This window comes from Macrosteles quadrilineatus, unplaced genomic scaffold, assembly GCF_028750875.1.
Source record: "Macrosteles quadrilineatus isolate MER2022 unplaced genomic scaffold, UCM_ALF_1.0 Scaffold_3__2_contigs__length_128488019, whole genome shotgun sequence".
Taxonomy (NCBI): Eukaryota; Metazoa; Arthropoda; class Insecta; order Hemiptera; family Cicadellidae; genus Macrosteles; species Macrosteles quadrilineatus.
The window spans coordinates 26,707,120-26,733,023 of NW_026542596.1; the positions used below are offsets into that span (position 1 = coordinate 26,707,120).

The 25,904-nt window shown below is 37.5% G+C and overlaps 1 protein-coding gene across 2 annotated transcripts in view; it reads right to left on the reverse strand.

Annotated features, from left to right (window-relative positions):
* Window positions 1-3,664: 3,664 nt before the first annotated feature.
* LOC128990029 (ER membrane protein complex subunit 1) overlaps window positions 3,665-25,904 on the reverse strand; it is a 33,838-nt gene continuing 11,598 nt past the window's right edge. For both annotated transcript variants that reach the window (XM_054412242.1, XM_054412241.1), the window contains 9 exons: window positions 24,605-24,777; window positions 23,361-23,531; window positions 22,303-22,363; window positions 20,290-20,522; window positions 15,900-16,098; window positions 14,754-14,951; window positions 6,235-6,360; window positions 4,247-4,480; window positions 3,665-4,136 (listed from right to left, as the gene is read on the reverse strand). In XM_054412242.1, coding sequence (XP_054268217.1) covers window positions 3,976-4,136; window positions 4,247-4,480; window positions 6,235-6,360; window positions 14,754-14,951; window positions 15,900-16,098; window positions 20,290-20,522; window positions 22,303-22,363; window positions 23,361-23,531; window positions 24,605-24,777 — 1,556 coding nt within the window. In that variant the 3' untranslated portion in view covers window positions 3,665-3,975. The remainder of the gene's footprint in view (window positions 4,137-4,246; window positions 4,481-6,234; window positions 6,361-14,753; window positions 14,952-15,899; window positions 16,099-20,289; window positions 20,523-22,302; window positions 22,364-23,360; window positions 23,532-24,604; window positions 24,778-25,904) is intronic.

Here is a 25,904-nt window from a genome sequence, read left to right on the forward strand (position 1 = left end):
TGATAAAGTTACCTTTTGTACCTTGGAATGTTTAAATTATTTTTATTAAGTAATAAATGTGAGCAACAATTTCATTTCTCACTCAATAGAACACTGGTTTCCTGTTTTGGGACCTTGTGAATGTTTAACTCCTCAAGTGTAAAACCTGTTACAAACCTCTATTATCCCATTTCTTATAGTTCCGGAAGAGCCAGATAAAATAGCCCAAGTCGATCATTATGTCTGTGTATGGTGTTCCCTGAGGGGCTGCCGTACAATCACCGGTTAGAGATATTTTTTTCTTGTTCTAAAATAGCTAAATCTAAAGTGAAAAGACACTTGGCTTATCTTGAAAAGTAAAGTTTGGTTTTATGATGATAAACTATAGTAATATTAGTAGAGGTGGGCGGTGGGCCGATACCGATACTCGATACCAAAATACTCTCGATACCAGCGGTATCGAGGTATCGCAGGTAACAGCTCATTGCACAACACAACACAATCTACTTCAAGATGTCAGACTCAACTCACGAGACAACCGGCGCGCGAATGTCCTGCCAACACGAAATTAATTATACTAAACAATGTCTGTATCAATAATTCAGACATTTAGATGTATTATTTTTATTTTTAGTACAAAATAAATAACCTAAACACGTCGAAATGTTCAGTTTCCTCCCTGCATTATACCATTCTTTTTGTCTATGATTATACCATTATACGCATCATTAGAAAAATTATATTCAACGATTAAACTTTAACATCGTCATCGTCGTATGGTTAGGCTTGCTTTATATTGCGCCAAAAAGTAGGTCCATATTTATCTGTACTATCTACCTGGTTAAAGAGTTTAGTGAAGTTTTAAGTGCTACTATGCCACAATGCATTTATTGAAAAATATCATAAGCCTTAGTCCATGTAGATTTTGTAATGTTATAACGAATGGTGAATGTTGACAATAAAAGTATGTAACAACAGTTACATATGCCTGTTGACATTTCAAGTTCATAGAATAGTTTTTGTGGCAGTGACGTATGTCTCTTGTCTGCTCTTCATAGCTCACACGTAGATTTCTTTCGAGAAATTATAAGTGATAATCTTTATTAAAAATAAGTGAAAAACTGTTGACATTTTCAAGGAAGAAAAGTTAAGAAATAAAAGTGTTAAAAATAAAAAGGTTGTTCGATTAGTTATTCTGTATTTTTAAAATATCCTCATTTATGAATGTGTTTTCAGCTAGATTTGGTGACTTTTTCATAGTTAAACAAATTTTTAACATATATAACTGTTTTTCATACAACTAGTGAGAAACTGTCATTATATAGGTTCGTTTTTACTCTCTTAGGGGGGGAAAAAAACTTGCAGAGTATTTGTAGGCCAAGATGTACATAATCTTTTTTAAAATTTATAGCTTAATGAGTTAACTAAAGACAATTGATGCAATTTCAAATAAATACAAAAACTGACAAGTGACAGATAAATACTTATACAAGCCTATTTATAAATTAGAGGAAACTTTATTAAATCTTATGTTTTATTCAAATTCAAACATTTACAGTAGGCCTATTTTAAAATAAACACTTAGTTCCATATTTTTGCAATTGTTTTTTGCAATTAATAATAAACCTTTAACACCAAAATATAAGTTTGATACACATACATATTGTGTTTTTTATGGTATAACAGTTTATAATATTAGTGGAAGAAACTGTGCAAAAAAGATAGGTATCAGAAAGTATCTGTATCGATAGGTATCGAGAGTACTTTGGTGGTATCGGTATTGACAATTTTTGGTATCGGCCCATCTCTAAATATTAGTAAGGGTTTGTTGTCTAGATTTTTAAATTAGCATAAAAACTTGTAGCTGGTATGGCAAAAAATATCGTACACAACTCAGAACTCACCCAGAAAGAGGTTTAAGTTACTCGCATAAAATCCTCATGCTATCATGCTATCACCGTAAAGGAACACCTGGGTCTACTTCCCAGGCTTGTAGCGTTCATCGATGTATAATAACTTGGATAGCGCGCTAGGTGGTGGAAAAACGGTCCGTGCCCACCAGTCGAATTGGCGGGATACCGAGGCGGACGGGCCGAATGAACCTCTCTGTTTTACACAAACATACATTCACTCAACCTGCTCTGCTACACTTATTTGTTAACATAAAAATTTCAAATTGATATATTATTTTTCTGGAAAAACCGGTGCTCAATACTATGTAGTTAGTTTTTACACTAACATATTTTTTATAATTTATTTAGGCAAATTAAAACAGATGATTGTTTTTTAACACCATTAAAAACATGAAATATGTAGTAAGCGAGGAACTTTTTTATTTTTTGGTCAGGAAAAAAATTCCTGCGGCAAAGTTTTAGATCAAAGTATGAATTTTATTTTTTATTTGAAGCTTTTTTTTATACGGAGCCTGCTTGTATCATTTTTAAGCGATTAAAAATAGGCATAAAATCGCTTGGCGCAAGGAGCTCGGCCGGCTCAGCATCAGTTTACGGGATATAGAAACTGAGTTTCTAGCATTTCATTATCATTATATTACATCAAATATGTCATTACATTACGAAGAATGGTAACTTAATTTACAGGCGTATGTTTATGCATTTTAATGCGGTAAGTCTATAGTTAACAAAATTCTTTGAATCAAAGAATAAATGTTGGATTTCACTGTAGTATTTAATACCTAAAAAAATATTTTGTTATTATTTTACTTCAGTGAGAATAACGAATACATTTGAGATATTGGCATTAAATATCACACATTCATTTTATTTAGCAACATAATATTATTTCCAAACACGTTAATCACAGTATGACAAAGAAACATACTGTATTATAATATAAACAAAATATATATTCTTAAATGATGCACAGTCTCTCAATAATAATTGGGCTTCACCGAAGCAAATGATGACATGCATATGTGATCAAATAATTATTGTGATATACTTTTCTCTGGTTAATGTTCAAATATAAATAAATCTAACTATTTCATATCACCACTACATTTCTTATGATATTTACTTTTGACACATAGTCTATAAAGTGTGAGCAAGTACGTAGATTAATTATATCTGCTTATAAAACCTCCTTAAGTTCATTACAATAAATTATCCTCGGAATATTTCCACAAAACTAACATAGCAATACACGGCGAGAGCGGGCGCGACGCTCGCCACTAGGGTGACTCATGCCTTTATCCCCACTCCTCGCGGACAGAGCGAGGTAGCGACGGACCGTTTTTCGAGCCCTACTTCAACCTGAGCGCGCAATCCAGGGAGTTTTATACATCGATGGTAGCGTTATATCATTGACTATACAGGTGTATAGTCAATGGTTATATACTAATGATAATGATAATGATGATTTATTTGCACATAACATACAAATTTGTGAAAATCACATGTACAGGTGCTTCGTCTTGATTTCTTAAAAAATGATTGTCAGTCCTTAATTATTCTAAAACATAAATTAGTTCCCAAGATGTTGATCACAGTCTTAAATTTAGTGCTACAATACAGCATATTCAAACATAACAAGGTACGGTATAAAATTTGTAAATCTACCGGTAACAAAATGGCAACAACAAAAATTAACAGAGAATAAATATATGAAAAACAATACTACTATAAATAAATTTAATCGAACACTGCAGGAAAAATAACAATAACAATTCTTAGTAACAAACATTTATTTTTCTCACTACAATCTTTACATTATATTTAATGATGATATTCATGATAAACAATAAACTTGTGATATTCAATCAGCTGAAATAGGTGTAAAAAAATCAATCAGTGGACACAAATCTGGTAAATCACAGAGACACCAATCTGGTAACAACGTTATACTTCAAGTAATTCAGCAATGATTTAAATGTTAGGTGTTGAAAATCTCCCAATAGTGGATTTTACAATGAATAAATAATGGATGAAATGCATACAAGAATTTAATGAAGACCGTATAACCTGTGGAATGTCTCAGCTATTTCCACGCCTGCTTGAGTGCTTTTCTCGCTGCTAATCTCTTGGTCATGAAGGCAGAGACAGTGAGGCCAACCAGCACAGCTGTGATCAAGATATAGTCAAAATCCTCCTTCAGCATGTCAAATGTCTTTGAAGGAGCTACTCTTGTGTAGAACATATCTGCACAACGAGAAACACAAATTATACAAGGTTCTGTCAATTGGTTTTATTATTTACATTTCCCTCTTTGGTAAATTGAATATACATTGTTACATGAAAAGTAAGCTTACCGAGACCATAAACAAAGACTAGACATGTGGACTCCAGCCCAGAGGGTGACGTGTGGATGCCACGCACTCTCAACAACGTCTGGTTATAGTTGATTATAGCCTCGGGCAGGGTGGGCAGCTCAGGCATGTAGGGGATCACACCTTCCTCTCGGAGATCTGGGGTGGAGGCTAGTGGTCGACGAGGGTCTAGCAACATCCACGGAAGCTCCAGCACTCCTCCACTGTTGAGGGCCACTGTACATAGATATGATGAGTTTATTATCAACTTACACACCCATAAGCATATAAAACTAATCACAGAATGTATTGTGATTAATGATATGGTGGTACTTAGAGACGGTTTTTGGTACCACTGGTTTTTGGTACTACTGATATCAAGTTTGATTTTAAAAAGTCAGCACTGGTACTTCGGTTCATACAGGAAAAAGATCTAGACAGTCTGAAAATGACTAAAATACTCAACCTTTAAAACCAATACTTTTTAAACTACCAGCTCTCTATTCCTAAAAACACCAACCACAAATACACACGCATAAATTATTAAATTAGAAGATAGCTATATGTAGGTAACCAACACATTTCTTCAACATTATTGTTAGCTATAAGTATCATAAATAACAATATTAATGTTTGCAGTTGACTTTTATATTTTTTTTTTTACATTATAAATATTAAAATTAAAATCACTATTAAGTAATTTTGTTAGGCATAGTCCTGGCATCGAGAACTGAGAATTGATTTTGTTCAGGAGCCAGTACCACTTAAAAATACCCCCACCGCAGTATTATACATATGACTCAATGTACTAAATGTTTTACTTTTTAAAACGTTTTTATTAGCTCGCTTTCTTGTCCGGTACAAATTTTGCAATCAATTTTATACTAACTTCCCGATGAGCTAGAGACTTGAAACTTGAAACATAGCTCACAAATGGAAGACAATGCAGTATTATATCATTTAATTTTCATATTTCCCTTGGGCTACGCCCCATGGGCTTGTTTTTATTAACTCGCTTTCTTGCAAATTTTGATACTTCCCGATGAGCTAGAGACTTGAAACTTGAAACATAGCTCACAAATGGATGACAATGCAATATTATATAATTAAATTTTCATATTTCCCTTGGGCTACGCCCCATGGGATTGTTTTTTTGTTTTTATTAGCTCGCTTTCCTACAAATTTTGATATCAATTTTAAACAAAGTTCCCGATGAGCTAGAGACTTGAAATTTGAAACATAGCTCACAAATGGATGACAATGCAATATTATATGATTTAATTTTCATACTTCCCTTGGGCTACGCCCCATGGGCTTCCAAATTTTCCATGTTTACATTTTGAAAGAATGTAAATATATCAATTAATTTAAGTCAGCTGTAAATACTTAAATTTGACAGTTCAAAGACGAGAGGTTAAAAGGTAGAGGTTATTCTATGTTTATGGTTAGTAGGTAGGCCATACATTCAATCTAATACATAATTATTTGAAAAGAAACTCAAATAAACCTTAGATTTACTACATGCCTCTGTCTTAATCTGATATAGATGCTTGAAATAGATTTATCATCCGCACACATTAAAAACTAAAAAGTAGAAAATAATTTATAAAAAAAAACTTTTTTAAAACAAAACGTTTTTAAACGCACTAAAAAGTAGAAAATAATTTGTAAATATGTAAAGAGTATAAATACTTGTAAGATTTAAAACGAAAAACGTGGGGTGCATGCAATTGATAATAATACATTAGTTCAATAGGTTAAGGTAATTGTAAATTATCCATTGCATGCACCCCACATTTTTCGTTTTAAATCTTACAAGTATTTATAATCTCCACATATTTAAAAATTATTTTCTACTTTTTAGTGCGTTTAAAAACGTTTTGTTTTAAAAAAGTTTTTTATTTATAAATTATTTGAGCTATACAAATGGTTTAGAAAAATTAATGCTGCTATTCACTACTATATTAACAAACAGAATCCATCAAACTTACTTAGTATGTGTTTGCTGGTGATGCCTTTTTCTGTTATTGTCTCCTTCATTGATTCAATGGAGGCCGGTAGGATGTAAGACTGACGCTCGACCATTGGCTGAATTGGGTTTAACACAGATGAAAACGCTAAAAAAGAACACCATAAATTCTTAAGTGTGTCATAGTTTGCAAGTAAAAGGTTTATTGCACAACAAGTTCTATCTACCTGCTGACATTAGTTTTTACTTGAATGTAAATTAATTACTGTTTCTGATTTATAATGTACATAAGAGGATCCGATATAATCCAAATTCCAGTGATTCAAGGAATAATAATGTATTAAAGTAAGCATTAGTTGATTTTCAAACATCTTCCTGAATAGGCAGGACAGTAAATGTCTGCTAAACCAGAAGAATGGTAGCAGGACTTTTCAGAACTACAGTCAATGGGTAACAATATTTAAAAGTTAAAAATTAAAATATGTGTAGGACCTATAAGTATATTACTTTAAGCTATGGTTCCACAGACTGCTGAACTCCCGCAGAGCGGTGCAAAATTTTTGTTGCGGAAATTACGCCTCATAAAATCCGGAAGGGGGTTCCTCTGACTGCGAAATAACATTGCGGAAATTCAGTTCTGTCCAAACTAGCAACGATCATATAGATAGGAAGAGGAAATCCCTTGTGGCTTTGATACTTTATGATTTGATGATGATGTTGTCGATATTTTATCTTTATTGGTGTTAACTCATACACAGATAAGCAGATTACCTGTTTTCCCAATTTTTTCTCAAATTGTATCCCAAATAACGTCTTTTTTTGTTGTTTTTGTACTCTTGGTCACTCAACTTCCACGGCACATCATGTTGAGACATCAACTCGACAAGTTCCTCCTCATCGGTCGATGAAAAATATTCATTTACACCTCTCATAATGAAATTGTAATAACATCACAGTCTAATAATTGTTGGCTCCTCTCTGCAGACGGATTCCGCACTGCCACTGCTTTGAGACTAGTATGATTTGTCCGCCATGCGGAACCGTGAATTCAAGACGTGTAAACGCTCGTTAGTGGAACTGAACACAGGGGAACTCCATTAAACCAGTGTTGTTGTAATTATGCAGCAGAAAATTTCGTACCGCACGGTGGAAATTCCGCAGTCTGTGGAACCATAGCTTTACTAGGACTGAAAATAGGTGTTTACCAGAAAGTGTTTCCTCAAGTGTGGGATTACCATAAGAATACGGTAAACAAATTTTGGACGAGTAACGTACAATATTCTTTTGCCATTACTACCCTACTAATCTAATAATGGAAAAGTGTAAAAATCGGTTATGTGTATCCAATAAAATTAGGGACTTAACAATCACTACTCATAACTAGGGGTGTGTAAAGGAGCAAAAATGTTTCGATTTGATGCAACGATTCGATTCAAAGAATTTTCGACACGGCATTTTCTTACTCATACTTGTCAATGGAGTGATTACAATTTATCAGATTTTTGTTGTGCAAGTTTTTGTTGATGTGGTATTTGACCTTTATGTGCCTATTTAAACATATAACATATATTATGACTTTATTATGCTTTAGCTTTTACCTGTATGGTTAGGCAATGTCATGGTACTGTATATTACGTCAGTAACCTTTATCATGGCTATGCGATGTCTCAGTACTGTATATTACGATGTCAATAACCTGTATGGTTAGGCAATGACACAGTTTATATGGCTTATAATTCTATTCTTGAACAAAGAAAAAAAAATATTGAAAATTTTTTTGCATGAATTGAATTGTTATTTTGACTGCCAATGAATCAAATCGGAATTTTCAATGCTTCTCACACCTCTACTCATAACTAAAATTTGTTTTTCAAGCCATATAAAGTCATAAAAAAGTTATCACTTTGTACAATATGACATAATTCTAAATAAATTTATTGTTACCTTTAGTAATATAACAACTTTTGTATAAAATGCTAGGCCTCTGCTTTTAAAGATTATTCAAAAAATTTGAAATTTTATTTAATTTTTTTAAATTTTGCAAAAGAACCACCAACAGGGATTCCCGATATTATATTTTATTCTAAATCTCCTTTCTTTTCTGAACAAAACAAGTATATGAATACGACTAGGTCATCAACAGTACATTAGGCACTGTGAACTGTAAAAAAATGACCAAAATTGCCAGGGCACCAAGCATTTTACCATAAATCAGGTCAGGGCAGTCCTAGGGTTAATGGGAGCGAACCCTGGACATCTCGAGCTATTTATGTCAAAAGGTAAGTTTAAAGTTAGTTGGCCCTAACCGAAACATACACTTCACAAAGTGCATATTTTTTACTTCAACAACTAAGTTTTGTTTTTAAGTTAAGAATTTCAACACTATTATAAAAACGTTTCTGTGCAAAAAAATTCATTAAATATGATTTTTAAATTTTACCAGAACTATATTGATAACAATTTGTGTTTATAAGATACCTTGGGCATTTGGTAACTAAAATTAGACTGGTTTTAATCAGCTGGTGTATGATAAAATGCATTACCGTACCAAGTTCCTAATAAAATCCCATTTGATTAAGCAGGTGGCAAACAGCTGTTTTCGGGACCTAATACTTGTGTCGAAAGTCCATTACAAGAGTAGGTGCTGTGACATTTTTTTTCAAACCTTCTCTTTGATGTGGGATGTAGGACAGGCTGTCTTCGGCACAAAGTCATTCAATTGGATTCAGACATTGATGTGGAATTTCATCTTGGATAGGCTCTAATTAACATTTTCAGATCCCAACACCATTATAAAGATCTAAATATTTTCAAAACACTCTTTTCCAATCCTCACCTAATAATCAACATTTGTTATGATTTTATTTGATAGACGCTTTACCAAACTGAACCATGCCCTCGTGCCTGCACCCAGACTAACGAAACACTGAACTAGCCTACTATAAAAAAAACACTTGAACCATTGATCATGAGTCGTGACATTCGCCCGGTGGAAATAGTCACGGCTCAACCTCCCTCCCCAAAAGAGGACACTCCTCTCCAAAAGGGACAAACAAACAAGCCTCTCCCCCACTTCCTGAAAAGAAATTGACCTGAAAGACAACTCAGGTGTCTGTGGTGGGGAACGCCAAGGGACTGCCAAACTGAGGGGAAAACTCACCCTCAGGGTTTGCTCTGGCCAGAGCTGGAAAATTTTGTGAGGGAAATTCCTTCGCAGAACACAGGGGACAGGAGAAGTGATCAGGTTCTCTGGCCCAGTGCACTTCCCACCCAGACACAAGAGGAAAGAAAATTGCCTACGGAAGAGTTCCGCGGAAGGGCTTGAGATGAGAAATGTGCGCCCTCCGGAACACTTTTCCAGTCCGCGGATCTCCAAGCTCCGCCGTGACAGGCGTCAAAAACCTCAGGATGCGGTGGGGACCTGACCACCGATGACACAACTTTGCAGCTCTCTTGTCCACAGCCGAACTGGCTGGATGAGCTTTACAAAACACCAAATCCCCCACCTGGAAAGGGTTGTCTACTCTACCACGATTGTGCTTCCTCCGGACCAATTCCCTAGCTCTGATCAAGTTTCTCCTGGCCGCTTGCCAAGTTGCCTTGACATCAGCCGCACCAGGAGGTGGCAGAAGGTCGCCAATTCCCCACACATTCGCTAACGGGTTGTTAGGCGGATAGCCTAGAAACAGCTCGAAAGGGACCGCCTTGTGACTCTCATGGTGAGCAGTATTGAAAGCAAACTGAAGCCAAGGGAGTTCCTGATCCCAGGTGGTCTGCTTGTCAGCATGGAAAGCTATGAGAGCGGAGCGAAGATTGCGATTGAACCTTTCAGCATGAGAAGGCTGTGGATAGTAAGGGGAAGTAGTCACATGGCGGATTCCGTGCCCAAAGCACATTCTTTTGAACAGATGGGAAACAAACTGTGTTCCGTTGTCGGAAACAATGGTGGCGGGTATTCCAAAATGTTGGAAGAGGTGTGTTCGAAGTACCTGCACGGTGAGCTGTGCAGTGGCATTCCTTAAGGGAAAAAGCCAACAAAACTTGGAGAAGGCATCCACACAAACAAGTAGGAACTTATTTCCTGACTTGCTACGCGGGAGAGGCCCTACATAGTCAATGAAAACCTTCTCCAAAGGTCTTTCCGCCACCTCAGATGACAACAAACCAAACTTAGAGTTTTGAGCGGGCTTGCTCAGTGAGCACGTTTGACAAGAACGCACCCTAGCAGCAAGATCCCGATCCATACCCTTCCAGATGAACATTTCCCTAACCTTCGCAATGGTCTTGTGGATACCTAGATGCCCACCCACAGGAGAAGAATGAAAATACTCAAAGACCATAGGGATTAGAAGACTAGGCAGCACAACTTTAGGTTTACCTCGCTGCCGAGCGCGACAGCAAAGGGCACCCTGGGACAGAAAATATGGGGGGTGGGCTCCCCCATTTTGAAGCTCACCAATGATCTTTGCCAGCTCAGGATCCTTCAGCTGATGGGGAATGAAATCAGAAAAGGCGAGTGGAAACTCCAAGAGCACGGCACAACCCGGTTGCTCTTGGTCAGAAGGAGGATCGTCGGGTGAATGGTACATCCTAGATAGTGTGTCCGCAATCACATTCTGAGTGCCTCGAACGTGTTGCACTTGGAACTTAAGGGACGATATTTGGACAACCCAACGACCAATTTTCCCAAGCTGGCGTGGATGTGCAAGAAGCCACGAGAGTGCCTGGTTGTCGGTTTCCAATAAAAACTCCTTGTGCTCCAAAAAGCGTCTGAATTTATTGACTCCAAACACGACAGCCAAACACTCGAGTTCATACACAGAAGAGCTTTTCTTTTCGCAGGGACTCAAAGTGCGTGAGGCGTACGCAATTGGCTGCCTAACACCATCCACCTCTTGTGACAACACAGCCGCAATTGCGACGGAGGAAGCATCTGTTTGCAAGACAAAGTTTTGATTGAAATCCGGCATCGCCAAAACAGGGGGCTGCATGATAGCCTCCTTGAGAAGGTCAAAAGACGTCTGCTGCGCTTCACCCCAGACAAACTTGGCGCCCTTCTTCCGAAGCTCATTGAGAGGAGCCGCCAATTCAGCAACATTGGGTATGAAGCGTCGGTAAAAACCTACCATGCCGATGAACCTAGCAATACCCTTGACATCTCTGGGAGGAGGAAACTCCCTGATAGCCTGGGTTCTAGCGGGGTCGATGCAGACGCCTCTATGAGAGATAAGATGACCAAGGAACTAAATTTCCGGCTTTGCAAAACTAACCTTGTCAGGATTCACGGTAAGGCCAGCCCTATTCAATCTGGGTCAGCCCGTTGCCTCATTTCCTTGTCCCTTTTTGAAAAACTTGAATCGTCTGGGCTTATCAAGCAAGTTGAGCGAAAAACCCCTATCTGCTGGACTGCGTCAAATTCACTCCTTCCCATCATCTATGAAGCCCGTTTCAAGTTCAAAATTGAACATTTTTCTTGGGTTTGGAGTTTTTGGGTGGCTAAGGACCTTTGTTTCCCTGTCATTTTGGGAGCGGATTTTATCAAGCACACTGGCCTAATTTTGGATTTAGGCAGAGGTCAGTGTTTTTTCCGATTTGCGAGGCGGGTATTAATATCTTTTGCTGATGAAATTGGTGGTGGTGCTGCGGTAGTCGAGCCTGAGATACCCAGCAAGCCAACAATTGATCCGTTAGGGCATCTGACTACTTGCGAGGCTGAAGCCATCAGAACCTTGTGTTCTCGTTTCCCAGATGTGCTGACGCCAAAGCTTGGAGTCACTAACCTGTTAGAGTACGAGATTCGTCTAACAGATACCCGTCCCGTTCGCTCTCACCCATACAAATTAGCTCCACCCAAAATGGAAACTCTCAGAAAAATCATTGACGAACTTCTGGAAAATGGTGTCATTGAACCTTCCCGTTCGAGCTACGCTAGTCCAGCTTTTCTCGTCCCAAAACCCAATGGCAAGTCCCGAATGGTTTTGGACTATCGCAAATTGAATGCGCAAATTGAAATCGACTCTGTGCCTCTCCCCGATTTGCATTCTGCGTTTGATTGGTTCGGTAAGGCCAAGTATTTTTCTGTTTTTGATCTGAATCAGGCCTATCATCAGATTCCTTTGAAACCTGAGTCTCGACCTCTCACTGCTTTCTGCGTTCCGTGGAATTTGTATCATTTCACAAGAGTTCCGATGGGTCTTGCTGTGGGGGCCCAGACTCTCACCAGACTCCTTGATTCCATCTTTCATGATGTCAAGTTCAAGTTTGTGTTCAATTACCTCGACGATCTCTTGGTGTACAGTGAGAGCTGGGCCCATAACCCAGAGGTCCGTGGATCGGAACCACGCTCTGCTACCAGATGAACCATGCCCTCGTGCCTGCACCCAGACTAACGAAACACTGAACTAGCCTACTATAAAAAAAACACTTGAACCATTGATCATGAGTCGTGACATTCGCCCGGTGGAAATAGTCACGGCTCAACAATTCAGCCTCAACAATACTGTCTGAAACCGTTGGGGGACAGATTGCTTGATTGTTTGCGCAGAGGCGTCACCTTTGATGTTTTTCATAAAGAAGTTTTGGAGCTTTTCATGCCCCGTCGGGTCATGGAGAAGCTGAAAGTTGAGAGAGTTTTTCGTCCTCAGCAGCCAGCCGAGTCTCTCAGCCAGTACGTGGGGGACATTCGCACGGTGGAAAGGGTCTTGCGTTTGGGGATCAGTGAGCTTGAGCTCATTGACATTGTGCTTCAGGGGTTGAAGCCTGAGGAACGCTCCCGTCTGGTTTTTGCACCACGGCCTTCATCTTTTGCGGATCTGGACAGACTTTCCATCCTTTCGAGATCTGTCCAGGACGCTGATTTTCAGAGAGACCAAGCGGCGGGGCATCTTCCCCTAGCTGGTCATCATGCTGTCGTAGCACCCGTGGGGTTGGGTCCCGAACCGCCGCAGTGGCAGAGGCAACCTGTTGTTTGTTTTGGTTGTGGGCAACCAGGTCACATTCGGCGGCATTGCCGTCAAGGTGGAAATTTTGGACGTGGTCCAAAAAACTAGTTTGCTCACAGGAGGAAAATTTGCCCAATCCTTCCTGTGAGGTTGTTGGTGATAATGTAAAGGGCAATAATCTGAAAGTTTTTTCAAGTAAGTCTAAGTCTAAGTTAAAGTCAGTTAATGTTTCTGTTGCCTCCCCTTCTGGGAGTGTTGTGCCTGTGACCGAGCCTCTGCTGCGGGGGATTGCGGGCCTTGCTTCCATGGGCGTGAAAGCGGCGCGCTCAACTTGCCCACGTCTCAACATCTTCATAGGTTCCACGGTGCAGAAGGCCCTAGTGGATTCTGGGTCAGCCCGTTGCCTCATTTCCTTGTCCCTTTTTGAAAAACTTGAATCGTCTGGGCTTATCAAGCAAGTTGAGCGAAAAACCCCTATCTGCTGGACTGCGTCAAATTCACTCCTTCCCATCATCTATGAAGCCCGTTTCAAGTTCAAAATTGAACATTTTTCTTGGGTTTGGAGTTTTTGGGTGGCTAAGGACCTTTGTTTCCCTGTCATTTTGGGAGCGGATTTTATCAAGCACACTGGCCTAATTTTGGATTTAGGCAGAGGTCAGTGTTTTTTCCGATTTGCGAGGCGGGTATTAATATCTTTTGCTGATGAAATTGGTGGTGGTGCTGCGGTAGTCGAGCCTGAGATACCCAGCAAGCCAACAATTGATCCGTTAAGGCATCTGACTACTTGCGAGGCTGAAGCCATCAGAACCTTGTGTTCTCGTTTCCCAGATGTGCTGACGCCAAAGCTTGGAGTCACTAACCTGTTAGAGTACGAGATTCGTCTAACAGATACCCGTCCCGTTCGCTCTCACCCATACAAATTAGCTCCACCCAAAATGGAAACTCTCAGAAAAATCATTGACGAACTTCTGGAAAATGGTGTCATTGAACCTTCCCGTTCGAGCTACGCTAGTCCAGCTTTTCTCGTCCCAAAACCCAATGGCAAGTCCCGAATGGTTTTGGACTATCGCAAATTGAATGCGCAAATTGAAATCGACTCTGTGCCTCTCCCCGATTTGCATTCTGCGTTTGATTGGTTCGGTAAGGCCAAGTATTTTTCTGTTTTTGATCTGAATCAGGCCTATCATCAGATTCCTTTGAAACCTGAGTCTCGACCTCTCACTGCTTTCTGCGTTCCGTGGAATTTGTATCAGTTCACAAGAGTTCCGATGGGTCTTGCTGTGGGGGCCCAGACTCTCACCAGACTCCTTGATTCCATCTTTCATGATGTCAAGTTCAAGTTTGTGTTCAATTACCTCGACGATCTCTTGGTGTACATTGAGAGCTGGGCCCATAACCCAGAGGTCCGTGGATCGGAACCACGCTCTGCTACCAGATGAACCATGCCCTCGTGCCTGCACCCAGACTAACGAAACACTGAACTAGCCTACTATAAAAAAAACACTTGAACCATTGATCATGAGTCGTGACATTCGCCCGGTGGAAATAGTCACGGCTCAAAACTATAACCCCGTGATTGTGGTGTTACTATACCCTATACCTGTAGTGTTGCTCTGAATCTTTCCCTCATAGAGATCAAAAGCATTGACCTCAGTACGTCTGCTCTTGTCGCTGAAGTAGCTGTATATGACCCAGTTCTCTGAGTGTACTACATGGATGGGTTCTAGGGCACGCTTGTGTACCACGGAGAACACCACAGATCCACTCACCACGTCAATCAGGTACACACTCAGCACATCTGTTGTGGATGCAAAAACAGCTGATTAAGTCACAAATTTTGCGTAGTTGATCAAGTTAAATATTTGAGCAATTAATGAGGTTTACTTAAAATGTGCATAAAAAAAACTTAATATCTTTAGATATTTATATCAAAACTAATTTCATAGGTCGAGTAAATTTTTAAATTGTTTTGGTAACATTTATGTTAATATAACAAACATGGAACTAAAAGACATAGTGCAGTTGATTGAAACAACAAACAGAGGCTTTTTGAGTGATTTAATGGTAAGAGAGAGGTGCACTGGTACACTATATATAGCTGGAACAAGTAGTTTTTTACTTGAAATAACAAGTACTTTTAACCAGTATGCCTCAACTAAAACATAAAGGCAGTTATTCTCTAATTGAAAAAGAAACTTTTCAGTACACAATCTAGTGAACTTGCAAACTGAGTTTCCAGCTTTTTTAATGAGAGCATATACTTTAAAACACAACACTTTTAAAACTCCCATCACTATGTTAAAATGGGTAAACAGCTTTTTTGTAAACCAAGTATGAATTAATTATGAGTGCAGGATGGGCATCATGGCTAATTTTGCTAACTAAGCTGAATAACTGGGCAGCTCATTAAATATAATGCTTGCTTGGGAATCAGAGGGTTGCCAGATTGTCACAAGTTTTTGATGGTTTGAAACTGGACATAGCTATCCTCAAACATTGTACTTTTGTTCTTCTTAGTCAGTAAAAATCTGTTCTCATGCATTAACCACACATCCTTTACTTGTCTGTGCCTTAAAATATGCAACCTTTTGTGTCAACGTCATATAGGCCTAAATCTAGTTTAATCTAACTTTGTGTCCAGCAGATTCTTTAGCTGGGACCTTTATGGCCAATGACATAATTTAAGATCAGCACTTACTGGGGCGAAACTAATAAAAATATTAACTATTGGGGTAAATTAAATTACTTTTGAACAGAGGGTCTTCTATCTGTGTGAGCACAGCCACCAGGTTGGGGTTGATGTACTTGTAGAGCACACTACGGTCACCAAGCACTCTGCCCTGGGAATGTACCTTCTCTTGGGGGTTCTTGCCTGCGATGGCAGTTATCTGAGCAGCCAACCTGATCTCCCACAGAGGGACGGCTTTCATCTTCTTCACAGGACCCTACGGTAAAAGTTACAGTAATTCAGAACAGGAATTCCAAAATTGAAAATAACTTCAAATTAAAAAATTAACAAGGTCCTAAAATGTTACGAGGAGGATACATTAAAAATAAGAATAAGAACCCTTTATAGTCATTATAGACACAGTTGCTTGTTAGACGTTGTTAAAGCTATAAACTAAAAAAAAAAAAAAAAAACAATAACGAGATTCATGAACATTGTCATAGTGGACCTTATGCATGTCATTTAAATTTAAATTCTTGAACAGAATAAAGAGGGTGCTTTAAAGACCATTTGATACGACAGTTTTAAAATAAGCAAAGGATTCAATATTTTTAACATGTTGAGGAAGCGTATTTTAAGCCCAATAACTTTAGAGCTTTTGGCTGCTTTGGTCAATCTACAAAAGGAAATGTCAATTTCATGCTTACGCCTTGTGTTGTGGCTATGTAAATTTGGCCGTTTCAACAAGAATACAGATTTTTTTCCTACTTCCAGTAGAACATACAAAACATGTAACCTAAAGATAGTTAAACCAAACACTTTTTCATGGATATCATGTTAGTGCCAGTATTTGATCTGGGAAGCATCTAAAGGTTAAACTAAGATCCTGGGGGGTTGAACTAAGTCTTTTTAATGAAGAAGATACATGAGCAATGGACCTTGGACCGTGCTGTCCTTCTTAACTGGGTGTTCCAAGAACACAAACCCTGATGTAGTGATGGGTCGGTACCACTATTTCAAAATCGATTCTTGGTTCTCCGTTCTGGTACCATCGGTACCTTATTTTAAATTTTTAGGATAGACTTCTTATTTTTTAATTTTTAAAACAAAATATCCATATTTTAATTTAACAGTATTTTGCATTAGTATAGGTTGGTCACACAAAACTTCAGGGATTAAGAAAATACAAATTATTTGTAAAAAAAAAACACACAAATAACCAAACAAAACACATTCAAATCAAAATAATACATATTGTAGCTTGTAGCAGAAGTGTAGAAAATATTTTATGACATTTTTAATGTGTCAATCAAAATCTACCAATTCTGGATACTGATACCTAAAAAAACAATTCTCAATACCAATACGATGTTTTAAATAGTTTTACCAAGTTTTCTGAATTGATTGGTTATACTAAACCAACCCCTGTCATTATATTTTTCTATTACTGTACATATTTTTTAGGCAGGCTGATAGGGTGTTTTTCAAGTAAAAAAGGAATTCAGCAATGAAACATTCTAACAAAGCCAATTTCCAAGTTTAAACCCTTCTTATCACATCAAATAACTACCATTTTAAGGTACTATAGAGGTGTGATAGCCTGATATTTTCAGTCCAACCCTACTCAAGAATCAAGAGTTTTATTGCCATTGACCTTTCTTTGTACAAAGGAATAGACATAGTCAAAACACATACAAAACATTCCAAATTAACAAATAAAATTCAATGTTTAAAAAATACTTAGATAATTAACATATGACATGTCTAGAGAATATGGATCATGTAGATACACATCAAAATTCAATATCAACTTCTGTTTTAAGAAATTCATGGATGCCATAGAAAGGATTGCTTATCAACCACTCACATAATTTAGATTTGAACTCAAAGTAATACTTGCTTAGTATACTCAAAGTAATATTGTGATAATCGTCGTATCCTGAGATCACTGCAAAATCTGAAATATCTTTCTCAATTACTGAATCATCATCACTGTTTTACAGTCGCGGCAAGATCATGAACATCTTCTGCAGCCGTGTAGACATCATCATCGTCTCCCGGGATAGCAGTTACGTCATCCTCGTCAGCCGCAAACGCAGCAAAATCATCTCCTGCGGCTGTGTAGACATAATTTTTGTCTTGCGCAATGGTGGCAAAATCATGAAAATCGCCTGTGGCTATGCAGATTTCATCATCGTCTCCCACGATCGCGGCAAAACCATGAACATCTCCCACGGCCGTGTAGACAACATCATGAACTCCCGCAGTCATGGAAACGTCTTTGTCGTCATCAACGATCGCGGCAAAGTCATGAACATCTCTTGCGGACATGTAAACGTCTTTTTTTTTTTTTTTTTTTTTTAAATCCATGTGTGTAGCCCCTGAGCTGTTGGACATAATGTAAGACTAAATTACTTACGTAATTCCCGTCACAGCTCAATAAAACATGTCTATTCAGGACATGTTTCGGTGTTAAAACACCATCGTCAGCTTCAGGTACATAGTGTAGAGTTGATCAGTTGTTAACATCGTCAGAAGAATAAATAAACACAGTACGGACACGAATAAATACATAAAACAGTTAAACATTTAAAAAAAGCTGGTCTAGTCTGTCCCTTGCTACCTGTGCGGTCGGTCATCTTTGTTAGAACAGGCCTGTTTTTTTTTAAATGTTTAACTGTTTTATGTATTTATTCGTGTCCGTACTGTGTTTATTTATTCTTCTGACGATGTTAACAACTGATCAACTCTACACTATGTACCTGAAGCTGACGATGGTGTTTTAACACTGAAACATGTCCTGAATAGACATATTTTATTGAGCTGTGACGGGAATTACGTAAGTAATTTAGTCTTACATTATGTAAACGTCATCATCGTCTCCCGCGATCGTGGTAACATCATCGTCGTCCTCCGCGATCGCGGCTAAATCATATCCCGCAGTCATGGAAATGCCATCATCGTCTTTTGTGATCGCGACAATATCGGTAATTTTCCGGCATTATCAGTGACGGGTTGCGGTACCGACATCTCACCATCGGTTCTCGGTTGCGGTTTTTTTGCCAAGAAGCGGCAGAACTGTAATTTGACGTGAAGTACCGACCCATCACTAATTTTGAGCTTTAGAATGTAACATACAACACAAGGGCTTGGGAGATCTACAGTAGAACCCCTCATATCCGGCCACCACGGGACCAAGCCCCTGGCCGGATAACGATTTGGCCGGATAAACCAACCTACTATGAAAATGACAATTCATACCTAATAATAATAGGTAATCAATATATGCAATCAAAAGTATCATTTAATTCTGTTCTGGGATCATTTTTAGAAAAATAAACATGTTTGTAAAAAGGGAAAAAAATATTTGTAGGTTAAAGTCATTATTGTAAGTAATGAATGTAGGCTACAAATATTATGATTCCAGGTAACAAAACATATTAAATGGAGGTAAAAATGACAATAAATTGTACTTAAAGATCATTAGGACTTAAATACCACTTGCATTTCTACTCAACATTTTTAACCATTTTGTGAAATACAAAAATTAATGTACTCGTACTGTACTGTACTAAGCCCACTTTGGAAATAATCAGCCAACTGATCAGAGGTTAGGCCTACTAGCTCAACTGAGTATAGTGACTCAGCAAATAAATGTATAAACAAACAGATAAATAATTAGAACAATTTATTTTATGACTTAAGCAGTCACAAAGACTAGTGCTTGTACCTAAACGTCTGTAAAGTGTGAGAAAAAAATTTTTATATTGGCTTCCTGAAAGGGGCCGGATAAACAGAGGACCGGTAAAACCAAGGCCGGATATGAGGGGTTCTACTGTATTACAAAATGAACCATTCCTTGGTTGAAAATGTTGTCAATGACAGAGAAAATGTTCTGCTTTCATATAAAATAAACATATTTTCTTAGTTTTTTGTGCTTGAGTGGGCTCTTTTCCATTCAAGTGAGCCTGATTAATTTGGATCTCCTGTTTGATCTGGCGAAAGTAGATGGGCATTCAACAGCGGTTGGGATTCACTAATGTTCACTAATGTTGATGGTCTGATTTTGGAGGTGGTACAAAAGGTAAAGTAGCAAGAGGCAACTCAAGGCAACACTAAATAAACAGACCGTAATGCTCCTCTGGCATGACGTCATCAAAGGTGACGGCAATGACATACTGTTTGCCATTTGTGATCAGCTGCTTGTTTTAATCTTTTCTTGGAAAAAAATATTGGATAAAACAAAAAAAACAGCAAACATTATGTCATTGCATCTGCCTATGAAGACGTCATTCCAGAGGAGCATTCCAGCCCGTTTATTTCGTGTTGCCTTGGGCAACTACACCTCTCACAAAAAGAACTTCAATAGTGTCCACAAATGTAAATAAATAACTAATCAAAATGGTGGCTACCAAAATTTAAATTAAGCAATAAGTATCCAAGACCTAGTAACTGCTGTGCTACTGACCTGATCAGCTGTGTCAATGTGTAAGCTGTAGCCAACCAGGTGACCAGTGTTGGTGTCGGCTGTATACAGGTAGGTTGACCGTGCCACAGCGCCGGCCGCCGCCTGGGAGAGTGCTGGGTAGAGGTGTACTACACCAGCCGAGTCCATCAGTAATAGAGGTTTGAGGAACTCTTGATTCACATTAGGCAGCAGCAACGCCTGTGCCAGCTTGTAGCCTAGCTTCTCAGGTGTGGCTTTAAACATTTATTGAAGTTTAGTACTGAATAATAGCTTAAAATGTGTCTCCCAACACTTTTTGATATTTATACTTATACTGTTAACATTTACAAGACGTTACGATAGAAGTTGCGTTAGCAAAAGTAAAAATGGCTTGATGTATTATACAGGGTAAAAATTAATTCTTAGGACGACTTTATAACAAAAAGGTATTTCACAACTTGGCTTATCATTACTGGTAAAAGTAAGCTACTTTTTCGTGTACATGGTGATCGGATGTCCCCTATGGGGGACATTAGGGAGTAAGTTTAAAATCTGAAAGGTAAGCATAGGTTGATTTGAATATCAAATTAAAGGTCTTGTTAAACTAAAACCAAGGCTGCAAACTGGACCTCAAAAGGACAACAGTGTCAAGAATGGCAGCCGTTCAAAGATTTCTTGAATCTGCCACTTTTACTCATTTGTTCTTTTGAGCTCAAATGAGCGGGATTGTATTTTACTGATAAAGCAAAATCAGTAAAAATAACCTAATCCCCAAACCCTCCAAAACACCTGTGTCATGTGTTATTGTCAAAGGAGTCTCAGTGTAGGATTATCAAGAGATCTTCCGCCCTTGAGTGGATTTTATCAGCACGATGGTTACGTGTTGCCCCCTCATCCAGTCAAGAGATTTTTGTTTCGTAAATAACGGTTACTGTTTACCCTCTCTGTTTTTTCATGGAAGTAAACATGAATAAATAATGGCTATTTTCCTAGACCTTAAGTTACCTACCTCATTGGTGGTTTACCTTTGATTTTATGTGCGTATCGACCTATGCTCACGTTTATGATTTTCTTCCGTCTTCTAGCGGTCACCCCCCTTAGGAGGTAGCGTATAATAGCTTTGCAAATTTAAGGAATCTTTAAAAAGCTGTCATTTGTTACTCAATTGTCCATTTGAGGTACGGTTTGCATTATTGTTTTTAGTTCAACAAGACCTTCAATTTGATGTACATATCAACCTATGTTCACCTTCAAGATTTTAAGCTTCTATAGAATATAAATCAGTATTTGACTCTGTTGGTGGCTGATGTCATGTGTTCATGTCCATTTTCATTTTAAAACTGGCTACATCCTGTACATGGGAATGGCATACCTACTTCTCTCCATTGGCAAATGTGGGAGTCACCTGGTGACATGGTATTGCAGTATAAGCGGCTGTATAGTGTATAGTGCACAGCTTCTTTTCAACTTGGTTTCTCCCTGCTCCAGTTAACATGATAGCAGTTCAAAGCTAGGAACTAGTATGATTTAAAACATTTCTCTTAGGGTCATACTGTCTACCATTACCTTCCCCAATATAAAAAATCCCTTATATCCACTGACTTTAAAACGCAGGCTACTTCAGTAGAAGAAGCTCTACCTAGTACCAATGAATACAAAACCTATAAGGAGTAATGCCTTTGCTACAAACTCAGTTTGGGATTATTTGAATTTCGGATAATTCTCGCAGCGGCCGTTACGTCGAATATTGGGAGCGCACGGCTAAGTCAGCTGACTGAGAGAGTGAGACAAAGAATCGGGTTTGAGAGAGAGAGAGAGAGAGAATAGAATAGAGTAGCGCAGCCGCTACATGAGCGATCTTAGCGGCTGCCGTGCAAAGCTTATTTCAGTGGCAAAATTCTAGTCTGACTATTCTTTTTAAGCATTTTGATTCTTAAATGGTTTGTATTTATTGCTAGTACCTTGACAACTTTATACTTTACCATATTTTTATTTCAGATAACTTTACTCAAAAGTAAAATATAAATATGTTACCTGCAAATATAGGTTTTCCGGTGATAGGATTAAATGAATGTTTGACAACCTCCTGAGTTTGCTGGAATAAAGAAAATAGATTGAAACATACATAATAAATGAACAAAGGCGTATATTTCAAAAATGAGTATATTCTGACAATACTTCTATAGGTTGAACCTTAAACCAATCTTACTCAACGAAGCTCAAGAGAATCACCATCAGTACTTCAAAAGTATTGTTGTTAGGTTAGTTAAAAGTTCAAAGCTTTATATAAAGGCCTTAAAATATATCTGTAATTATGTTGCAGCATTTTTACAGGCATAAAATGTATTTTAGATAATTAAATAATTCCTTAGATCTAAACGGCCAAAGTGCTGCTAACAAATAAACGATCATGCTTGGTGGTCAGAAGAAAAAAAAAACAAAAAAAAAACATAGCCTTATTTTATTACAATGGTTATTGCAAGAATGCACATAAGACTGTTATGAGTAATGTATAGTTTTAGTTTAGGGTTTAAGTTTTTTTAGAAATTATGTTTTAATTTTTTTATAGTCTAGCGGTTGAAGTTAACAATTTAAAGTTGTTTCAGTTCTGGTTTAACTAACAGTTGGTTCCAAACTGTCATTGAAATGTTTATGTTACAAGTTATTTGTTTGCAAAAATATTGATTGTCGGTGATTGCCAACATATTATTTCACTTTAAAATGTAGTTTGTTGTACTGTAGCATACCGTAAATTAAAAGAGCCAAATTTTCTCCAACCGTGTCATCCCTCATTACAAACACAAATCACAAGTAACTGCAATAAGCATTTTACACTAGAACGGGTACTCTGCTAGTAAGGTTATATTTTACAGAGGGTAAATTGGTCTTCATTATCATAAATAAATATATTCTCTGAAGAATACCTGTATTAGGTTGAAATATCAGTGTTATATAATGAGACCTTTTCATGTTTCTTTAGTCTCGGAACTCTTACTTTCTTTACACCCTACAACAGTATACATGTGATTTCTTATCCTACACATGATGCATTAAGAAAAACCATGCAGTGTTAGGGCCACTACTAAACTAACCTTGTGTTTGTACAGCACTGTACACAACGCAGGGTGTGTGCCGCTAGAATGACGAGCTGAACGCTGCAGAAACAGGGGTACAACTTCCTTCCCAAGGTTGTCAAAAGGAACTACATCATCAATTGTAAACTGCCAGATGATTTCATGACTTAAGTTGTCGATTCCAAAAACCTAAAAAAACGTACAATTTCAATGGGTTTTTTATCACATTATATAATAATTCATAAGTAAACATAATTTGTTTTATTAGAATTAATAAAAATATTATTTTACGAGCTAAAATATAAACAGCATATGTACAAAAGAATATGTACACAATAATTAAATTAGATCCAAACCAGATATTTGAAATATTAAATGTTAGTAATGAGCTAGTATTGATTTTTTTTTTTAAATGCTTATAGGTACTTTAAGATTAAAAAGATAAAACAATTGCTTATTATATATTTTCCATAGCAGTGACCTTATTCTGGGTTTACTAAGGTTGCATTTGAAAATCACATTCTTCCAATTATGACCTTGAAAAAGGAGACAACTCTCAATAACCTATAAACATTATTGCCACTTGCCTTAGGAGTCAAGACACATTGCCTGGCATTTGACTAATGGTCAACTGTAATTAGAGCTTTGATATATTACAAACTAGAATAATAGTTTAAAAATAAACTGGAAATTCTATAAGGGTTGTTTGATAAATTAGTAAGCAACATTTGAGACCAATCAATTCTACTATACCTATTTAAAATAGCTATTGACAATGTACTACATCAACAAAAATATCTAGTTCCATAAAAAAGTCCATCACTTTCCAATGCCACACTGGCTATGAATGACAATCAAACAACTATAAAATAATAAATAACCCCGCCACAGCAAACCTGCAGACTAGGCGAATTTCAACTTGCCTGATTACATAAAAAAATATATTTCCATAAATAAGACATATTTATTCCCAATTTAAATAACATTATATTTAACGAGTGCTTAGGCATAGTGCACTCTTAGGTCACTAAGTTAAATTTGCTTAATATAACCATAACTTGAAAATATACTGTAGCTTGTAGCTTTATTTTGAATTATTTTCCAATACAAAAAAAAAAAAAAAAAAAAAAAACAATCTCTTGCAAACTAAATAACAATTTTTTGTAAAAAGTAGAAGGCCTCTTTTTGTAAAAAAGGTAATAAACTTTAAGCTAAGAAAAATGAACACTTGATCATTTATTCAGTAAAAGGAGATTATTTACCTTTCCAATGGAAGTGACGGCCACAATAATCTTGTGAAGGCCAAAGTCATCCCTGACCAAGTCAGCGCGCCCGTTGCCAGATGATTGCTCTTTGAGCCCCAGCACAGTCATGACTAAGCCCTGGAGCTGAGACAACTGACTAGAGATACGACGAGTGAACATCCCCAACGGTCCTGCGTACCAAACCAACACTCTTACACAAATGGTTTGTATTGGCTAAGACTAAGAGACACTTTTTATATGATCAGATGTCTTGCATTAAAATTATTACATAATGTGTCAACCCCCAACTACCAAATTAAGGTTATAAAGTGCAGATGATTGTTAATGGCGGTTGGTTTCCTGTGCCAGCAAATTCAATGATACATCTTGTTAATACTTTAGGAGTAGATTTGAAAAAAAAAAACTCCTTGATCGCCAATTCACGTTTTTAATGGCCAATCCTTTTACCATAGATAGTCTTCATAAAAAAAAGCAGTTATGGAAACGGTTGACTATACTTGTGTCAGTGCAAAGCCACTAACCATCTCCAATTCGAGGCGTTTACAAAAATGGTGGAATCATCTCTAGGTTTACATGAGTGACAAAATATCTATTTGTTCCAACCGTTTCCATGCGTTCGATAGTACCCTGTATTTAAAGAATCAGTTGGAAACCTATTGTACTATGTAGAACTTGGCTACCAGACTCTGGAATGCAGCACACTTCCGAACTGTGGCAATTAATTATACAGAAATAAATAAAATAGACATGAACAATACTAACAAAAACACAATTAGGGTATACTGAAAATGGTTTAATAAAAGCACACATTTTCAAACACACACACACACACACACACCATGCAAAACAGCTAACAATAAAAACAGATATCAATAATAATAATGCAAATCTTAGAAACAAATATTGCAAATCCATAAACAGTTTTTAAGTGTTGTAGAAATGTGACTAAACATGCTATAGATGGATGTGTTATGCCAGTAAATAAATAATGTACTGTGCAATTACCAACACTTGATTACAAATACAAGCATACAAAAATGGTATTTACTCATACCAGTAATATACAAGCTTCACAAGGCTGGTCTGAGTACGTATATCAAATTCCTTACAAGACCAGTTTTAGATTGACAAACACAAAGTAAGGATAGGCAAGGCCCCACTAGAAAAACAGGCCATGCTGCAGGATCCATTACGTCACACTAGTGGATAGATTTCATTGATAAATCATTGCCATCACCATTCCCATATGTTTTAGATAAATAAACAAGCTGGCTGTTTGTAAGATTTTAATGGTAAG